At 40.1% G+C, this 18,655-nt stretch overlaps 1 protein-coding gene across 4 annotated transcripts in view; it reads right to left on the bottom strand.

Moving 5' to 3' along the window:
- Window positions 1–18,655, bottom strand: part of RFX4 (regulatory factor X4) — a 139,697-nt gene that overhangs the window by 93,338 nt on the left and 27,704 nt on the right. For all 4 annotated transcript variants that reach the window (XM_033118695.1, XM_033118698.1, XM_033118696.1 and 1 more), the window contains exon 3: window positions 3,564–3,624. In XM_033118695.1, the coding sequence (XP_032974586.1) occupies window positions 3,564–3,624 (61 nt within the window). The remainder of the gene's footprint in view (window positions 1–3,563; window positions 3,625–18,655) is intronic.

An 18,655-nucleotide genomic window follows, 5' to 3' on the forward strand; every position in this document is an offset into this window, starting at 1 on the left:
AAGCAAGTTGTGAATCAATATAGTGTGCCAGGTTGTATAACAATACTTTTAGTGTCAGATATCTGCATTCTTTTTAAAAAGGAGAGATACTAAATAAAAAAAAATCATAGTTCAGAAACTTCTATCAGCATATACTGTATGCATGTAAATTCACAGGGAAGGAATAGCACATATACATATATGTACACATACATACCTATGTACACAGAGATGACTGCACACACATACATCTGTACACATACATACGACTATACACACGACTGTACACACATACAACTGCACACACACATACATATGCACTCAAATGAACTGTACACACATGTATATACAACACATACGGCTGTACACATGTATGTACACACGTGACTGTACACACATATAACTGTACACACATGTACACACGTGACCACACACATGTATGTATGCACACATGATGTTTCTCTCTGGTAATAGGGTTGCTATGGATGGGGAGGCAAGGAATTACATGAAGAAAAGAGTTAGCCTTATCTGTAAAGTTTTTGTGTTTTAATAAGGAAATGTATTACTTGTGTAAATAAAAAAATAAAAATGTGTAATCATTCAATTATTTGTACCTTGCCTTTTTCTAAAAAGCTAACAAAAGAAGGAGAACGAGGAGGAGGAAAAGGAGAAGGAAAAGAAAATTAGACAAAGGAAAGAGACTGAAAAGTACATGTCAGATTTAGCTCTGAACTGCTTGGTGGCCAGAGCAAAAAAGGGACATAGTATAAATTACGTCACTTTCCCTTATAAAATGGAGGTTGCATCCAGCCCCTTTTGAGAGAGTTCTTTTTTTTTTTTTTTTACTGAAACTGTATCCTAAAAAAACTTACTCATGTGGAACTTTACATAGGAGGTCACATGTCCTCCACCACGGTTTTAAGCATGACTCTGCTCCTATTTAAGTTTAGAGAAACATCCTACTTGTTTTCCCTGCTGCTTAAAGACCCTCTCCCACTCAACCCTCCCCCACCTCACGTATTGCTCTCCTCCTTGCGCCTATGCTCTGGCCATTCAGGCCTTCTGTGGTTCCTTGAACAAGCTCTGCCTGCTCCCATCCTGGAGAGTTGCAGATGCTGTAGTGTGTGCCTAGGTTATCCTTCAAGACTGGGGTATCCTTCCCCTCTGCTGGGAGGTTGGCTCCCGAGGCTGCGTCCTTCTGGGGAGTTGCCCTCAGCGGAACATGCCCTCTCTGTGGACAGCCTACATCCAGTGATTGGGCAAGGCAAGGGAATAAAGGCCGCCATTGCCTTATTTCTGGTCATCTCTGAAGGGCCAGCACTTCAGAACTCCCAGCATGATTGCTGAAGCCTCATCAGCACCTGTTCTTGATCTATCTTACCCACCACTGCATTCTCAGAGCCTAGAATAGGCCTAGTAAATAGTAGGTGCTCAGTAAACATTTTTTGAGTGAGTCAGTGACTGAAATTCTATCTTAAAAATATAATGTGCACAGAACTGAAGGACAATTTGATGTTTGAACAACAACTTCGAATAATAATAAGACTAATATTTACATATTTTCAAATCTGATTTGGCCTTGAAGGCCAATATGTCATAAAAAAAGAATCCACTGCCTAACTGTGTGAATTGTAGGACGAAATTTCTTGTGGAATGATCTATGTGACCCTTTATTTAGAAAAACAGGTATTTTGTATAGAATCAGGTACAGTAGGAGGAGAACTAAATGTGCACGTGGCAGGAAGGAGAGAAGCTCTACTCCAGATAACCTTGTGGGACTCCAAAGGAAGGGGTATGCGGAGAGATCGTCGGCTGTTAAGATTCACCCAGCACCGCTCTACACCACACATTGTTCAAGCACTTTATACACTTTAACTCATTTCCTCTTCATGACCCCCCGATGAGGTAGATACTACTGCTACCCCCATTTTACAGGTGAGTCAAGTGAGGCACAAGAAGGTTAAGGACCTTGACCAAGGTTACACCGCTGGAAAGTAGCAGAGCTGGGAGTTAATTCCTGGCAGTCTGACTGAAGAGACTACACTGTCTACAGCCTCACTGTTGCCAGGCAAATGTCAGAGAATCACAGAAAAACAGGACATGAACAAGGTGATTTTTTTCTAGTCCCTTTCAAACTTTTTATTCTGAAATGGGCAACATGTTCAGGTTATTAAAGCAAGAGTGTCTGTTGATTCCTTGCATTTCTAGAAACTCCCACTCCCAAACTCCTTTACATTAATGCCTTCCTCATTTGATGTCCTGGCATTATGCAAACTTGTGCACCTTGAGTTTGGAGGGAAGGGTGAAGGAGGAGATTTGACCAGGGAAGTATAGTAAAATTTTAAACAAAGCAAAAAACAGCAAATGCAATGAGAAAAAGAATACAGGGACAAATAGATGGAAACAAGCCAAAGCACTGGAAATGGAGCTCTTGAAAGCAACCTTTGCTATGCTTGTAGCAAAATAAGTCGACAAGATTGAGTTACATTCCTGAATGCTTTCTCCCAGTGCTATTTTCCTCTCACCTGTGGCTGGATTAGACTAAAGAATCTAATATGATTTGCTCATTAAAGCCCATCTGCTTCCTTTTCTGATTTGTTCTCTTTCCTCCACCCTTCCTGATTTGTTCTCTTCCTTTCTTCCAAAGTATGGGCTTTGCAATTAAAGGTATCCAGCCAGGTTCCTGCCTCTGCCACTTCGTGGCTATGTTTATATTCAGGCAAATGATTTAACTAAGCTTTATTTTCCTTATCTGTAAAATGGGCAAACCAATACCACCTTCATAGAATGGTGAGAATCAAATGAGGCACGTGTACCAAATGCCCAGCACGGAGGCTGGCACCAAATAGATTTTAGTTTCTTTCCCCTCCCCACTTCTCTTTCCCTCTCCTTCGTTCCTTAATTCCTTCAGATTTGCTGGGCTGCAGTGCGAGGGGAATAAGAGCCCTTAATTGACAAGATCCTCTGAGGGGTGAATCACTGGCATTGACAGCTGTGGTGTTTACAGCTACAACATAATTTCCATGTAAAGCTCTTAGGGGAGAATTTACCTGTAAATACCAAACGTGCGTGTAACCACTTAAACAACATCATCAAATACTACATCAAGTCCAGGAATTCCAAATAGTAACGAGAAAGCCACTCTAATAGATAATTCTTATTAATGTTATTAATGTTAAAATAATTGTAGTACAGTTGCATGTAATTGTTAATTCATTAAGGACTCCTGTTTGGGGTGAACAGATCTATGTTTCTCTATAATTTGCTGCAACATTATTAACTAAAGTAATGGATTCCATTAACATCAATTAATGGCATCCATGTGGGATCTAGTCCTTGCCGGTGTTCTGATGATGGGGAAAAATCTACCCCAAAATAAAATAAATATGAAAATTCAAATCTCCAAGGTAGATCCAAGTTGAGTATTTTACACATACCTGCAAATTAAATAGATTGCAGGTGGGCTATTGGGTGTCAAGTTATCATGACAATGTCAAAATAGCTAAGTGACATGCTATCCTATCAGCACAAAGATGTCATATGAGCATCCTATCAAGAGAGAACTTGCTAAAAATGGAACTTACCATTGCAGAGTAGCAGGAGTGGAGTGGGGCTTGGATGCTCTATTATTTTCTTTTTCCTCATCTGTTAAAGGAAAGAAAAGGGAGCTAACTTCAGTAGGAAAAAGGAAAAGGCCTTTCGGCTCTCCCAAGTTTCAAAACACTATATATCCCTCAAATGTTGATGCTTTGAAAGCAATGATATTTTGGCTTTTCCAACATGTTAGACTCATACTTTAATAAGAAAAAAAGGGAAATGGACTTTTACAGAAAGCACATCAATTTGTATTTTTATTTGACAATACATTCCAGTTTGAAGAGCTATCTCTCTTCACTGAACAATATGACTGGACTCATCCAACTTTCTATTTTCCCAACTGAAGCTAGACACTTGATGTGACAATGGACCTTACAAAGCAAATGGACCCATTTACTCCTTGTAACTCCAATGGGACAGACAGTGTGGGGTAGGGAGAGTTTAAGAGTTCAGAAGAATCAGAGTAGCAATACAATAGAGCAGGGGTTGGCAAACACTTTCTGTAAAGGGCCAGACAGTAAAATATTTTAGGGTTTGGGGGCCAAGAGGCAAAATCCAGAATATTATGTATTATTTATTTAACAACAACAACAAAATTCCACAAATTCTTATTGGCAAAATTCAAAATATAATAACAGCAACTGAGAATAATTTTTGTAATACAGATCTATTAATGAAAATTAAATTATTTTGGGGTAGAAGGCAACATTTTCTTAATTGGGGTTCATAGTTTACATTCCCTATCATGAAATAGATATTGATATAATATAATATAATATAACATAATATAATATAATATAACATAATATGATTATATCTGTTAAAACCGTTTTTTGCCTATAGCCTATGAAAACAGGCACCAGGCCAGGTTTATCTGCGGGGTTCTAGTTTGTCGCCCTCTGCAATATAGCAATCTGAACAACAGATCAATCCTTGCATTCCTAAGAAGAATTGCTCACAATTTTATCATGGATTAACTGAGAAATACATATAATTAGTCTCATCCAATTCCAAATGAGGATTATTGATAAAAATAGTCAATATAAATAACATTTCTTGATCCACAAAATTTGATCCAAGAAGACTGGCACACATAACAGCCTCAAAAGAAAATTACTAATGTCAAAACCTACAAACATAATCACTAAATTTAATAACGTAAAACAATCAATGAAATAAATCTGTTGTGTAAAATTTATATGAAAAGAATTTGTACCCATGAAAATAATTTCAGTAAAATAAACATGAAAATGGAAGAAAATGAAATCTACAGTATTGAAAAAATCATTTATAATAAATTAGCTTAATAAAGTTGAGCTCAGAAAATATTTTCTTGATGAAAATTTATCAATCTCAGTATAATTCAGATGAAAATGTCTGCTCTTAAAACCCTGTGGCAGATACTGAAAAAAATAAATAGCATAATAGGGAGCATGAACACACGAGTCTCACAAGAGCGTAGGTAAACAGGCATAAAGAACAATACTCAACCTGAGTTGTTCACAAAGAAATAAAAAGAAAATAATGAGGCACATCTTTGAAAGTATCAAAAATTTTAAATAATGATAATCTCCAATGTTGGTATGTAAATGGTAAACTTGACAGTCTCATACTTCTCTGATGTTAATGTTAACTGGTACAACGTTTTTGGTAAGCAATTTGGCAACAATATTGAGAGCCATCTAAAACGTCCAGTCACTTGGCCACAGAAGCCAATTCCTAGAAATTATACTAAGCAAATAGTCAAAAAGACAAAAAAGTCTACATTAAAAAGCATGATCAATTTTTTAAAAAAACCAAGCAAAAATACATAAATAACCTAAAATACACCTTTACCTAGCTTAGGCTGGAACATGATGAACATTTCTGTTCCCCCTAGAACTGGCTGCATTGTGTTTAATTTTTTTCTTTCCTGCTTCTTTAAATTTCAGCGTTTCAGCCAACCTAGACTAGATGTCAAAGACCTATGTTCCAAAATCAACTCAAAAACTTACTGGCTATGACTGAGCAAACCACTCAACTCTTGGATTCATTTTTCTTCGTTTGTAAAATGGTCATTTTATAGGGCTATTGCAATGATCATATTAATTAATTCAACAAATATTCACTGAATACCTAATTTGTGCTAGCTAGACACTGAGGATAGAAAAATTAAACTCTTGTCTGTGAGTCTGGGTGAAGAGAAAAACAAACAGAGAGGCCAAGTTCAAAAAGAAAAGAAAAATGCAGAGATACGGATGGGCAGAGAGTAGCCTGCCCAGCCAAGCGGCATGAAAAAGCAGGGCTGGTCAGGGAAGCCTTCTGGAAGAAGCAGTAAGTGAGCTGACCTGAGAGGGGAACCAGACGGCAGGGAAGGTGGGATGAATTCAGGGGATAGGATGGAGAAGGTAGGGGGACAGGATGGAGAAGGTAGGGGACAGGATGGTGAAGGTAGGGGCAAGGTGGCTGCCACACGGGTCCTTGTTGGGTGTGGTGAGTGGAGCCAAGATGCTGTTTGACAACCCAGTCGTCCTGTTTAAGCTTCAAGACAGTCTTTAAACGGAGGGTAATAACAGTTCTACCTTGAAAAGCGGTTGGGGGATTACACGAAAGGAACGCGACAGAGGCTAAGAGCTCAGAAAACACAGCTGCAGGAGCCTCACCGCAAAGGCTGCCCTGGGCTGCTCAGAAGGGCGGGCTGGTGGCAGGCGGGCAGGTGGGGAGGCCTGGGGCGATTCTGTTCCCCAGGGCTGTGCTGCGGGAAGCAGGCAAGGAGGCCCCCTCTGCTTGGAAGATGTGTCAGAGCAAAGACAACTGCATCACTGGGATCCTACAAAGCACACGCCAGGGGACAACACAGCTCCAGATAGGAGGAGGCACTTGAGCTGATCCTGAAGAGATGGTCAGTGTTTTGAAAATAACTTATTTTTATTTTTATTATTTGTTTATACAAAAGTAATACATGTCCATTTTTTTGAGTTGGAAAATATAGAGAAAATAGAAATCTCTGAAAATCCAAGCCCCTTTCAACAGAGAGAACGATTGTTGTTTTATCCTACTTACCTCATCTTTGTTCAGTGTCCTCTTTCACACCCGAGCACACACACAGACCCCTAGCTTAAAACAAGTGAGGGCCACACAGCACATCCTGGCTGGCAACCTGTCTCCTTCCCCTTTACAAGGACAGATCAGACTTTGAGAGGAAGACACTGAGGGAGAGGGGGCTCCAAGGGAGGAAGCAGCATGAGGAAACTCATGATGGAGGGAACCTGGGGCCCCGGGAACAACGCAAGTGGTCCACTTGGCTGAAGCCAGAAAAGTTTCTCGTTCTGGGATTCCAGCACAGTGTCTCCACTCAGGTGATACCTGTCTCTAGGTGTCAGATTGTTTTTCCCAACTGAACTTTGTTGTGGCTCATTTCTGATACCAGTAAATGGAGAGAGGCCTGGCTGTGAGGGTAGGAAGACGTGGGTTTGAATCCCAGCTTAGCCCCTAACTCTGTGAGGGAGCCTGAGCAGTCACTTGACCTACCCAAGCCTGAGGATCCTTATCTCAAAGAAACATAACTTATATCACAAAGGTGGTTTGAGGATTAAATATACAAATACATGTTAAAACTAGAAGCAGTTTTAAAAGAATACCATAACAAGAACTAGAGCGTTGATGGACCAGGTACTTATGCCAGGCCCTGGGGGTCACTTTCCATATGGTATCTCACTTTATTCCTCCCAATAGTGCTCTGAAGACATTTTCTATCCCTACTTGATAAATAAAGAAACAGAGGTTGGGCAAGTCTGAATAACTTGCACGAGGCCATGTAGCCAGTGAGTGGAGACTGGGGCTCCCTCGGCACTTGACACACGGTGGCTATTGCCAGTATTTAGATAAGAACCTCAGTGCCAATACGGACCCTCCAGCTCGTCATCAAACCGGTGCCTTCCACCACTAGTGACGCCGTGCCCAGGATCTGAATGCCTGGTGACTTTCCCCCCGAAGGGTGTGTGTATCACACTCAGGCCTGACCTTCATATCTGATAGCTCAATCCTAATCCACCTGAAATGCTGGTTACTCATTCATCAAATATTTATTGTCCACTATGTTCCAGCCCTATGCCAGGGGCTTAAGGGTGGAAAAAACAAACCAGACATGGTCTCTGCTCTCTTGAGCTCAAATTATCAGCAAATAAAATATAGGTTCTGGGCTAGAGCTGTGAATGGCGAGTTCACGGTGCTATCGCAGCACCCGTATGAGATGCGAGCCCAGCCTTGGGATCTGACGGAAGAGCAGGAACCACTGAGGCAATGAGGACAGAACACCGTACAGGTGGATGGCAATAGCCACAGTCGATAGAGACGTTAGGAATTGGTCCTGCCAATGCCTTTTCATTTTAACAACCAGAAAGGCCTCAATGCAAATCAGATTCATCCCTAAGGCAGAATTTCAGGCCAGCAAGATTCCTGCAGCCATTCACAGGGCACGCTGGGCCGTCTACCCTCAGTACCCAGCCTGCTGGTCCTACCAAAGCCAGAGAGAAGTGGTCTGCTGCGAAACCTCCAGCCAAGACACTGCCCGGTGCCTGGTCTTCTCTGTGCCACTCTGCTCTGCTCCCATGTTGCAGTGATGGCTCCCAACACACCTCAGGGAATCTCAGTCCAATTCCCAGTGGTGAGCGACTCTGCTCACGGCTCTGGATCCATCTCCCCATATAAACTCTGGGGCCAAATTTCCAGGCTTGAATCCTGGCTCTACTACTTGCTCACCGTGTGACCTTGAATGACCTTCCAGTGTCTTAGTTACCTTATCTGTAAACTGGGGGTAATAACAGTGCCTGGCACTGGCACTGAACCCCTCCTGGCGCACAAGATACCTACTAAGTGCTCTCTATAACTATAATAGTTCTCACTCTGGAGAGACGGTGTGGCTGGATCCCTGTCCTACCCACGGGGCTGCGTTTGGCAAGCCCAGTTTCTGGGGCCGGGTTACTGGCTCCTCCCCTGTGCTCCCACAGCATCCTGGCTGATTCCTAACAAAGTCCTTATCGTGGGGGGTGGGCTCTGCTCACTGACCAGTGCATTTGCCTTGCTTTTTTGTAAGCTCTGTAGGGCACAGACCACGCTCCTCATTTCGTCTCCAGCGTCCACACACATAGTAGGGGCTCATGAAGTATTGGTAGAATGAATGAATGGCTAAGACAGCACCACAATTACATGCTGAGACTACGCATCTGATTTCAGTAAGCATAGAAAAGAACAATACTGCCAGGAACGTTTATTGAAGGCTTGGTGCTGTGCAAAGCTCTTTACGTTATTGCATTTAATTTTCACAGTTGCCCGAGACAGTGAATGATCAAATCCATATGAAACATCGAATACGGTGCGTGAGGTATACTTAGTGCTTAATCAATGTTAGTCGTAAGTATTAGTATTATTCTCTTTTACAGAGGAAGAAACTGAGGCTCAGAGAAGGGAAACGATTTGTTTGCGGTCACACAGTCAGTGGTGGCATTAGGGGAGGGACCCAAGCTAGTTGACATTCAAACCTCCCAGACCCCAACCATGTATAAGCCTCACTCTCTCTTCAAACCTGGAGCACTGGACTGGAGATTTTAGGGAACATAGTATCTGCCTAATCATTTCTTTTCTGCCTCTATGCTGACTGGATTCACAATATTTGGGATCCTCTCCTAAAATACTTCCTGCCTGCAGCCAGTGTGGCAGAGTTTAATATTGAGGGAGAAAGTTTCTAAATTAATTACTTCTTTTCAAATCCCAGAAAAGGTTCAAGTTCATTCAAGTCTTGAGTTTCACTTTAAAGTTTTAATTCTATTTCCTTTCATTATACTGTCCTGGCTGCACCTGGACAGACCTCACCTGTTGGGAACACGGGACTGCCAAACATTTCATTTCCCCTTATCTACCTCCTTCCCAGCCTCTGCAAAGGGCACCAGCCAATGATCAGGGTGCCTGGACCCAGGCCTTTGGCAGTGGGCATCAGCCCCTGGCAGCAAACCCTTCTCCCCGTGGGAACAGGGCTACGTCCCAAACAAAACTACAATGTCAGCAGCTTTGCCCTGAGGCGGTCCCACACCTGCGTCCTTCTACCTCTTCTGGGTGAATTCCTGCATAGCCTTGGAGAAGGAAAGGGCCTTTCTAACTTTGATATGAAACCCAAAGCCATAAAAGAAAATATTGATAAATTTTACTACCTAAAAACCTCAAAGCTTCTATGCGGGAGAAAAACATGCCATAAGTATAAAAATAATGACCCACTGGGGAAAATTGCAATCATAGCCCAGAGAGTCACCTCATCTCCCCACCACAGAAAGAGCTCCACTAAACCCAGGAGGAAAAAAGACCAAGGACCAAGAGAAACAATACGCAAAGCGCATGACACACAGTTGATGGAAAAAACACAAATGTTCCTGAAATGTGAAAAGATGATGAATCTCAATCAGTGAGGGTGGAAAACACTAAAATACCATTTCTCACATATCAGATAGGCAAAAATCTAAACCACGACCACACAGCTTTGCTGTGAAGTTGTGGAAAACAGGTGCCCTCATATCTTGCAGGAGGAGTGTGAGATGGTGCCTCCCCACATGGAAAGTCGTCTGGTAGAATCTACTGAAATCCCACACGTCCTTTATCCAGCAATCCCACGTCCTACAGCTACACCTGGACACATAGGAAAGGACCATACACAAGTTATTCATTACAACTTGTCTGTAACAGCAAAGATTTAGAGACAGCCCAGCGTTCCCCTGGTTCACTAAATGATGATACATGCTCACAATGGAATACTACACAGCTGTGAAAAAGGATCAAAACCAAGAAAAGAATGAAGAGGCTCTCTTCTATGTTCTTCCGGATATGGAGCATCCAGGGCTTGTCATTAAGTGAAAAAAAACAAGTCACAGCCCAATGCATATACTTTTTGTGTGTAAAAAAATCATATATTTGAGTTTTTAATTTGCATAAAGAAAGAAAATACTGGAAGGATATATAACGAATACTGGACATACTGGAAGAAAACGCAATAAATGAATAAAAGTGCTTACCACTAGGGAGGCTGAGATGGGACCAAGACTTCTCAATGAGTACCTTAAAGCATTTTGATTTTTGAACCTATGAATGTATCATCTACTCAAAAATACTCTAATTGATTTTAAAGACTTGATTGGAGAGGGAGCATCTGAAGGAAGAATCTATTCAAATGGGTAAGTGGTCCTGGAGTGCCAAAAACCAAAAGCCAAATACAAATGCTCATAATCTGGCATGGCTTTACAGTATTTTGCTTCCCTAATATCCATTTACCTAATAAACGCTGAGCACCTACTATGTACCAGGCCCTGCCATGCTAAGTGCTAGTGAGACACAACTGACATGCTCCCTTTCCCTCGGGAAGTTATGGCCCGTGGAGGGGCTGAGTGGAGGTGCAGAGGGGCCTGGCAATGTGCTCCACTAAAGGAGAGGACGTAGACACTCAGGGCGGGAAGGGCAGCTGTGATGGCAGAGGAGTCTGGGGGGGTCGTCTTAAATCAGAACTAAGCACTGGGCCTCATCAGCCAGCCAGCAGTCTTGCCCCTCGGTTCCCAGGAGGGACTGAAACTGCAGCACACACCCCACGAGGACAATCCAGTGTTTAAAGGCATCATGGGAGGCTCTGTGGCACTCCCCCCGGAATTCCCACTCTAAGGCACTGTCCTTGCTCTAGGAGCCCTCTGCACCCCTTTCTGCTGCTGGTGGGGGGCTTAAGGTCACAGTGTGATGGGAATATGAAACAGTTTAACTGTACTTCCTCTTCTCTGGAAGCCATTCTTATGAAGTTATAAGACTCCAAATTGGCAATAAACGGACATGCTGGGTGAACTGAGTGGATTAACAGAAATATGGAACTTCCACATATATAGCCCTGAAATGCAATAAGATTTTAATATGACAATGATGAGTCACATTAACTTGTGACCCACAGTGACCCCACCTCTATGTCCTCATGCCACTGAATTCCAACTTTTCCCTTCCCTGTGCTATAAGCAGCCTCCGTCACCAATAGACAGGGACAGCCATGATGAGTTAGGTAAAGGTGAAGGGAAAGGAAGAAGGCGCCATTGTGAGCGAGGCAGGCAGGACAGGAGGAGAGTGGCAGCTGTTAGAAGCGTCAGAGAGTGGGGGGAACAGGACACAGCATGGACTGTCATGGGAGAAACACACACACACACACACACACACACACACACACACACACACACACACAGTCTAGGAACTGTTGGAGATAAAAAGAAGACTCTGGACTCCCGCCTTGGGTAGAGGATAGAGGCTGGCGTCGTTTGATTTATCTATTAAAGAAACAGTGACCTGAAGGCTAGAGGACTTGGGAACATCAGGGTTACCTCTAACTTGCTCTGTTTCCCCAGGAGGACAAGAGGAATCCCAAGGAACCGCACTGGGGTCCTGCTCTTTGGACCCAACCTATCACCCCAGTCTCTCCAATGCTCTATATCCCACCCTGGCTAACACCGCCCTGGCTTATAGCCTCATCACCTCACCTGGACCAGCTGGAAGCCCCCAAAGTGTCCTCCTGGCTTGTATCCACTTGCAGAGAACCTGCACATCACCTTTCTGAAAACGCCACTCAGATTTGTCACTCCTCTAGCCAGCTCCTTCAGTGACCCTTTGGCTATGAAATTCTAAACCCCTTGTTTGTAATTTAAGTCCCTCAACAAGCTAGCCCAAACTTCCCTTCCCAGCTGTTTCCCATGATTCTTCAACCTCTCTCTGCTCAAGCCAATCTGGAAAACTCTCCAAGCTCAAAACCTGCCTGGTGGCTTTCTGCCTCTCAGCCCTTTACCATCACCACTTAAAGGAACCACAAGGATCCTTTGAGGCCCAACGCAAATGCCACCTCCTCCAAGATGCATTCCCCAGTCAACACCCAACCCTGCGACCTCTCCCAAACTTCAGCATGCGTTCTAAGCACGTAGGGGTCTTGTTACAATGCAGAGCATGTTTCAGTGGGTCTGGAGTGGGCCCGAGATTCCGCATTTCTAACAAGCTTCCAGTGAGATCGTGCTGGAGGCCAGGACCACACTTGGTGTGGCAAGGTGGAACAGCTTACCTCATTCACATGGAATTGATCACATATGGCCGTGTATCGTTAACATTCAAGCATGGGCCTCAGCTTCTCTTCTAGACTGAAAATTCCTGGAGAGCAGGGGCTCACAGAGGAGACTATGGACTGGGAATAGAGCCAGCTGTAAAAATCAAACAGCTCTAAGCTTGGGTCTTAACTCTATCACTTATTGCTATGACACTGAGTAAGTCCCAGAACCTCTGAATCTCAATTTCCTCATTTGTAAATGGGGGTACAAAATATCTCCCTTCGGAGGATTAAAGGAAACAGTGGCTATAATTATGCCTAGCATACTGCCTGATGCTGAATATATTTTAATTTTGGCTCCCTGCTCTTTCTTTCCTTGTGTAACTTTGGGCTTTCCCCAGAGTCTTGTATGTAGTAAGTGCTCAGGGAAACTTGTGAGCCCAATGCCAGCAGGAACTTCTGTTCTATCTGTACAATTCTGTTCTGAGCTTTCCTTTCTGGATATGATGCTCGGATCAGTCATGGATCTGATAGTGGTTTACAGCCACAGCCGTCCTCTTTGTTGGTGAGTATGCCAGCAGAAACATAAAAACCTACTGACATCTGCCAGGGAGAAAATGCAGTTTGTTCAGGTTGCACATGAGAACTGATGAGACACAACTGACGTAAATAACCCCTCCACTCATCAGGCATTTAGAGTTTGATCTCGCTGGTCCAGGGTTTTCTCCTGATCTGCATTCCATCAGAATGTCCCATGCCCCATTTCCTCATGCTCACTGAAGCCCTAGTTAACCAATTAAATCACTCTTCCAGGCTGCTAAAAGGGATGTAACAGGAAGAGCACTAGACAGAAATCAGAAGACCTGGGTAGCAGTTCCGATTCTAGCACGACCTAAGAATGTGACTTTGAAGAAATAACTTCCCTTCTCTGAGCCTCAGTTTCCTCATCTGTAAAATAGGAGAGTGGGTCATGATGATCTATAAAAAAATCTCATAGTCTTTGATACCAGGCTAACAAACTGATTATTCTCTCATGCCATTCATTTTAACCAAGACCCCTGATACTAATGTCCATCTCTCACTCAGGCCAGTAGAAAAAGTCTTTTTCAGCAGGTGGAACTTTGATCTCTCTCGAATCACCCTGGGAAGGCATTTTTACCTGCTTGGCAAGTCTCAGCAATGCCAAATACTGACATCATACAGAATATGTTCTCTGACCACAGTGGAATTACAATAGAAAACAATAACAGGAAGATAACTGAGAAATAACAAAAGGTTTGGAAATTAAGCAATAGATTTCTAAATAAACCAGAGGTAAAATAAGACATCACAATAGAAATTGGAAAATAAGTTTAACGGAATGATAATGAAAGTACGACATCAGAAAAATCATGGGATAGTTAAGCAGTGCTTAGAGGAAAATTTGTAACTTTAAATGCTTATCTTAGAAAAGGTTGGAAATCTGTGAACTAGGTGTTATTATAACTCAAAAGCTGGAAAAAGACAACTAAACTCAAAGAAAGAAGAAGGAAGGGGACAACAATATAGATAACAGTGAAAATAAATGAAATAGAAAAAAGATATAAATTGAGAAAAACAACAAAGACAAAACTTGGACCTATGAAAAGACTAACAGAATTGACAAATTCTGGCAAGACTGATTAAGAAAAACAGAGAAAACATAAATTGCCAATATCAGAAATGAAAGGAGAACATCACTACAGATGCTAAAAACATGACAAAAAATAATAAAAGGAAAATTTAAACAATGTCATGTAAATAAATTTGAAAATTTAGATGAAATCAATTCCTTAAAAATAACAACGTGCTAAAAGTATAACACAAGAAATATAAAAAAATGAATAATCCTATTGCTATTTTAAAAATTGAATCCATTATTAAAAACTTTTTCTCAAAGAAAAATACAAACCCAGAGGACTTCAGTGCTGAATTCTTCCCAATAATTGAGAAGTAAATAATGCCAATCTTACACAAACTCTTCAGAAGAAATTAAAAAGAAGAAACTTCCCACCTCTTTTTTATAAGGCCTGTATAATTGTGACAAGGACGTTGTAAGAAAGGAAAATCATAAGCTAATAAAGTCTCATGAACATAGATATCAAAATTCTTGGCAAAATACTAGTCAACCTAACCTACTAAAGAAATAGATGTTTTTAAAAAAGATTATACTTCTCACCAAGCTCAGTTTATTCCAGAAAGATTGGTTTAACATTCAAAGTTAAATAAATATAATGTACAACATTAACAGAATAAAAGAGAAAAACATGACCGTCTCAATAGATGACGAAAAATCATCAGATAAAGTTCAATACCCATTCAAGAAAAAATCTCTCAGCAAACCAGGGATTTGATCATGAGTATCTACATACATACATACTCAGTGGTGAAACATTAAACACATTTTACCCTTAGGAAGGGAACAGGACAAAGACGTCTATATCACCACTTCAACTCAATATTGCACTAGAGGTCCCAGCCAGTGTACTAAAGCACAGAAAAGAAAAAAAATATAAAGACTATGAAAGAAGATGGAAAACTAGCATTATTCTCAGGTGACATGACTATATTCATAGAAAAATTTTTAAAAAGCAAACTCATAATAAGTAAATTTAGCAAAGTGACTGGACACAAAATCATTATCTAAAGAATCAGTTGCATTTTGCATGCTAGTCACTAACCATTAGGAAAAAATGTTAAAATAAAACTACTTGCAATAGCACTGAAAAATATCAATTACCTAGGAATAACGCTAATGAAAATAAATCTAATAAAACCTCTACACTGAAACCTACAAACATTGCTGAGAGAAATTAAAGGCCATTTAACATGGAGGTCTAATGTCACACACATAGATTGGAAATTGGATGTTGGTAAGATGTCAATTCTTCCCAGATTTATTGTACAGTCAATATAATCCCAATCAAAATCCTAGCAGGTTTAGTGTGCATGTGAAAATTGACAAGCTGACTCTGAAATCTGTATGGAAATGTTAAGAACTTAAATTAACTGAAACAATCTTGAAGAAGAAGAGGTTTTATGCCACCAGATATCTCAACTTACTATAAAAGTGAAGTAATAAAGACTGTGGTATTGACCCAAAAACAGACAAGTGGTTCAGAATAAAGGTCAATATATAGGTCCACATGTATATTATCTTCTGATTTATGACCAGTGGGTGAAAAATATTCTTTTCAACAAAAGGTGTTCTATCAGTCAAAAATTAAAAATGAAAACAGAACAATGACTCCTCCTTTATACCATATACAAAAATTCCAGATGGACTGATGATATAAAAGTAAAGAGTAAAATAATAAAACTTCTACATAATAACATGAAAAATATCTTTATGACCTGGAGGCAGGTAAAGATTTCTTAATAGGACACAAAAAGCACTAACTATAAAAGAAAAACATTGATAAAGTGGACTTTATTAGAATTAAGAACTGTTTGTCAAAAGATACCACTGACAAGACGTAAAGGTAGACCACAAACTGAGAGAAGATGCTTGCAATACTTTCATCTGGCAAATATCGCCTATTCAGAATATAAAAACAACTCTTACAGATCATTAAGGAAAAGACAATCAGCACAGACTAGGGAGACTAGACTTTGCGTGGTGAACCCACCATACAATATACAGATGATGCATTATAGAATTGTACACTTGAATCCTATATAATGTTATTAACCAATAAACTTAATAAATTACAAAAAAAAAAAACAAAAAAAATCTGACAGGCAAAAGACCTGAACAGGTTGTTCACAAAAGAGGATATCCATAAGAACATTCAGAGCACCAATCCTTCTCAAACTCATCCAAAAAATGGAAGAGGAGGGAACACTTCCAAACTTAAGCTACGAGGCCAGCACTACCCTGATGCCAAAGCCAGACAATGACAGTACAAGAAAAGAAAACTATAGATCAATACCCCTTATGAATGTCGGTACAAAAAACCTCAACAAAATACTAGCAAATGAAATTCAACAGTGTGATAAAAGGATTATACACCATGACCAGAAGGGATTTTTTTATTCCCTGAAAGAAAGGATGGTTCTACATATAAAGATCAACTGATGTAATACACCATATTAACAGAATATCCACACGATCATCTCAACTGATGGAGATAAAGCATTTGACAAAATTCAACACTGTTTCATGATAAAAACATTCAACAAAACAGGAAAAGAAGAAAAGGTTAACATAACAAAAGTCTTTATGAATAATCCACAGCAAATGCCATACTCAATGGTGAAGGACTGAAAGCTTTTTCTCTAAGATCAGGAACAAGACAAGAATGCTCACTTTTACCACTTCTATTCAACATAGTACCGAGAGGCCTAGTCAGAGCAATTAGACAAGAAGATTACCCACACAAAAAATACCTGTTGGAACTAAGAAACACATTCAGCAAAGTTGCAGGATACAACTCAACACACGAAAATTAGCTGTATTTCTCTACACTAACAATGAATAATCCAAAAAGGAAATAAAACAATTCTATTTACAATAGCATCTAAAAGAATAAAATACTTAGGAATAACCAAGGAAGCAAAAGACTTGTTCAGTGAAAACTACAAAATGTTGCTGTAAGAAATTAAAGAAGACACTGATAAATGGAAAGACATCCTATGTTCATGGATTGCAAAACTTAACATTTTTAAAATGTTGATACTACCCAAAGTGATCTCCATATTCAATGCAATCCCTATCAAAATCCCAATACCATTTTTTTTTTTTGCAGAAATAGAAAAATCTATCCTAAAATTCGTATGGAATTTCATGGGACTCTGAATGGCCAAAACAATCTTGAAAAAGAAGAACAAAGTTGGAGGTTTCATATTTCCTGATTTCAAAACTTAATACAAAGCGACAGTAATCAAAATAGTTTGGTACTGGCATAAACAGATATATAGACCAATAGAACAGAACAGAGAGACCAGAAATAAACCCTTGCTTACATGGTTAAATGATTTTTGACAAGGGTGTCAAAACCATTCAATAGGGAAAGGACAGTCTTTTCAACAAACGATGTTGGGAAAATTGAATATCCACATCCAAAAGAATGAATTTGGACCCTTACTTTATACCATATACAGAAATTAACTCAAAATAGATAAAGACTTAAATATAAGAGACAAAACTATAAAACTCTTGGAATAAAACAGAGAACAAGCTGCATGATATTGGATTTGGCAATGATTTCTTGGATGTGACACCAAAAGCATAGGTAACAAAAGAACTATAGATAAACTGAACTCCATCAAAATTAAAAACTCCTGTGCATCAAAGGCACAATAACAAACTAAAAGGCAACCAATGGAATGGAAGAAAATAATTGCAAGTCATATATCTGATAATGGGTTAATATGCAGAATATACAAAGAACTCCTACAATTAAACAACAAAAAATAAACAATTTGGTTAAAAAATGGGCAAAAACCTGAACAGGTATTTCTCCCAAGAAGATATACAAATGATCAATAAGAACATGGAAAGATGCTCAACATCACAGATCATTAGGGAAATATAAATCAAAACCATGAGATATCACTTTATACCCGTCAGGATGGCTGTTATCAATGAAACAAAAGATTAGCATTGGCAAAAATGTGGAGAAATTGGAATTCTTGTGCACTTCTGGTAGAAATGTAAAATGGTGCAGCTGTTACACAAAACAGTATGGCAATCCTTCAAAATATTAAACACAGAATTACCATATGATCCAGCAATTCTTTCTCTGGGTATATATTCAAAATAATCCAAAGCAGGAACTTGAACAGGTATTTGTACACCTTTGCTCACAGCAACATTATTCTCAATAACCAAAAGGTGAAAACAACCCAAATGTCTATAAATGGAGGAATGGATAAACAAAATGTGGTATATACATGCACATTTAGGTTTATTCATTCAGGTTTAAAGAGGAAGGACATTCTGACTGATGCTACAACATAGACGAGCCTTGAAGATATTATCAG

The sequence above is a fragment of the Rhinolophus ferrumequinum genome, chromosome 10, assembly GCF_004115265.2.
Source record: "Rhinolophus ferrumequinum isolate MPI-CBG mRhiFer1 chromosome 10, mRhiFer1_v1.p, whole genome shotgun sequence".
Taxonomy (NCBI): domain Eukaryota; kingdom Metazoa; phylum Chordata; class Mammalia; order Chiroptera; family Rhinolophidae; genus Rhinolophus; species Rhinolophus ferrumequinum.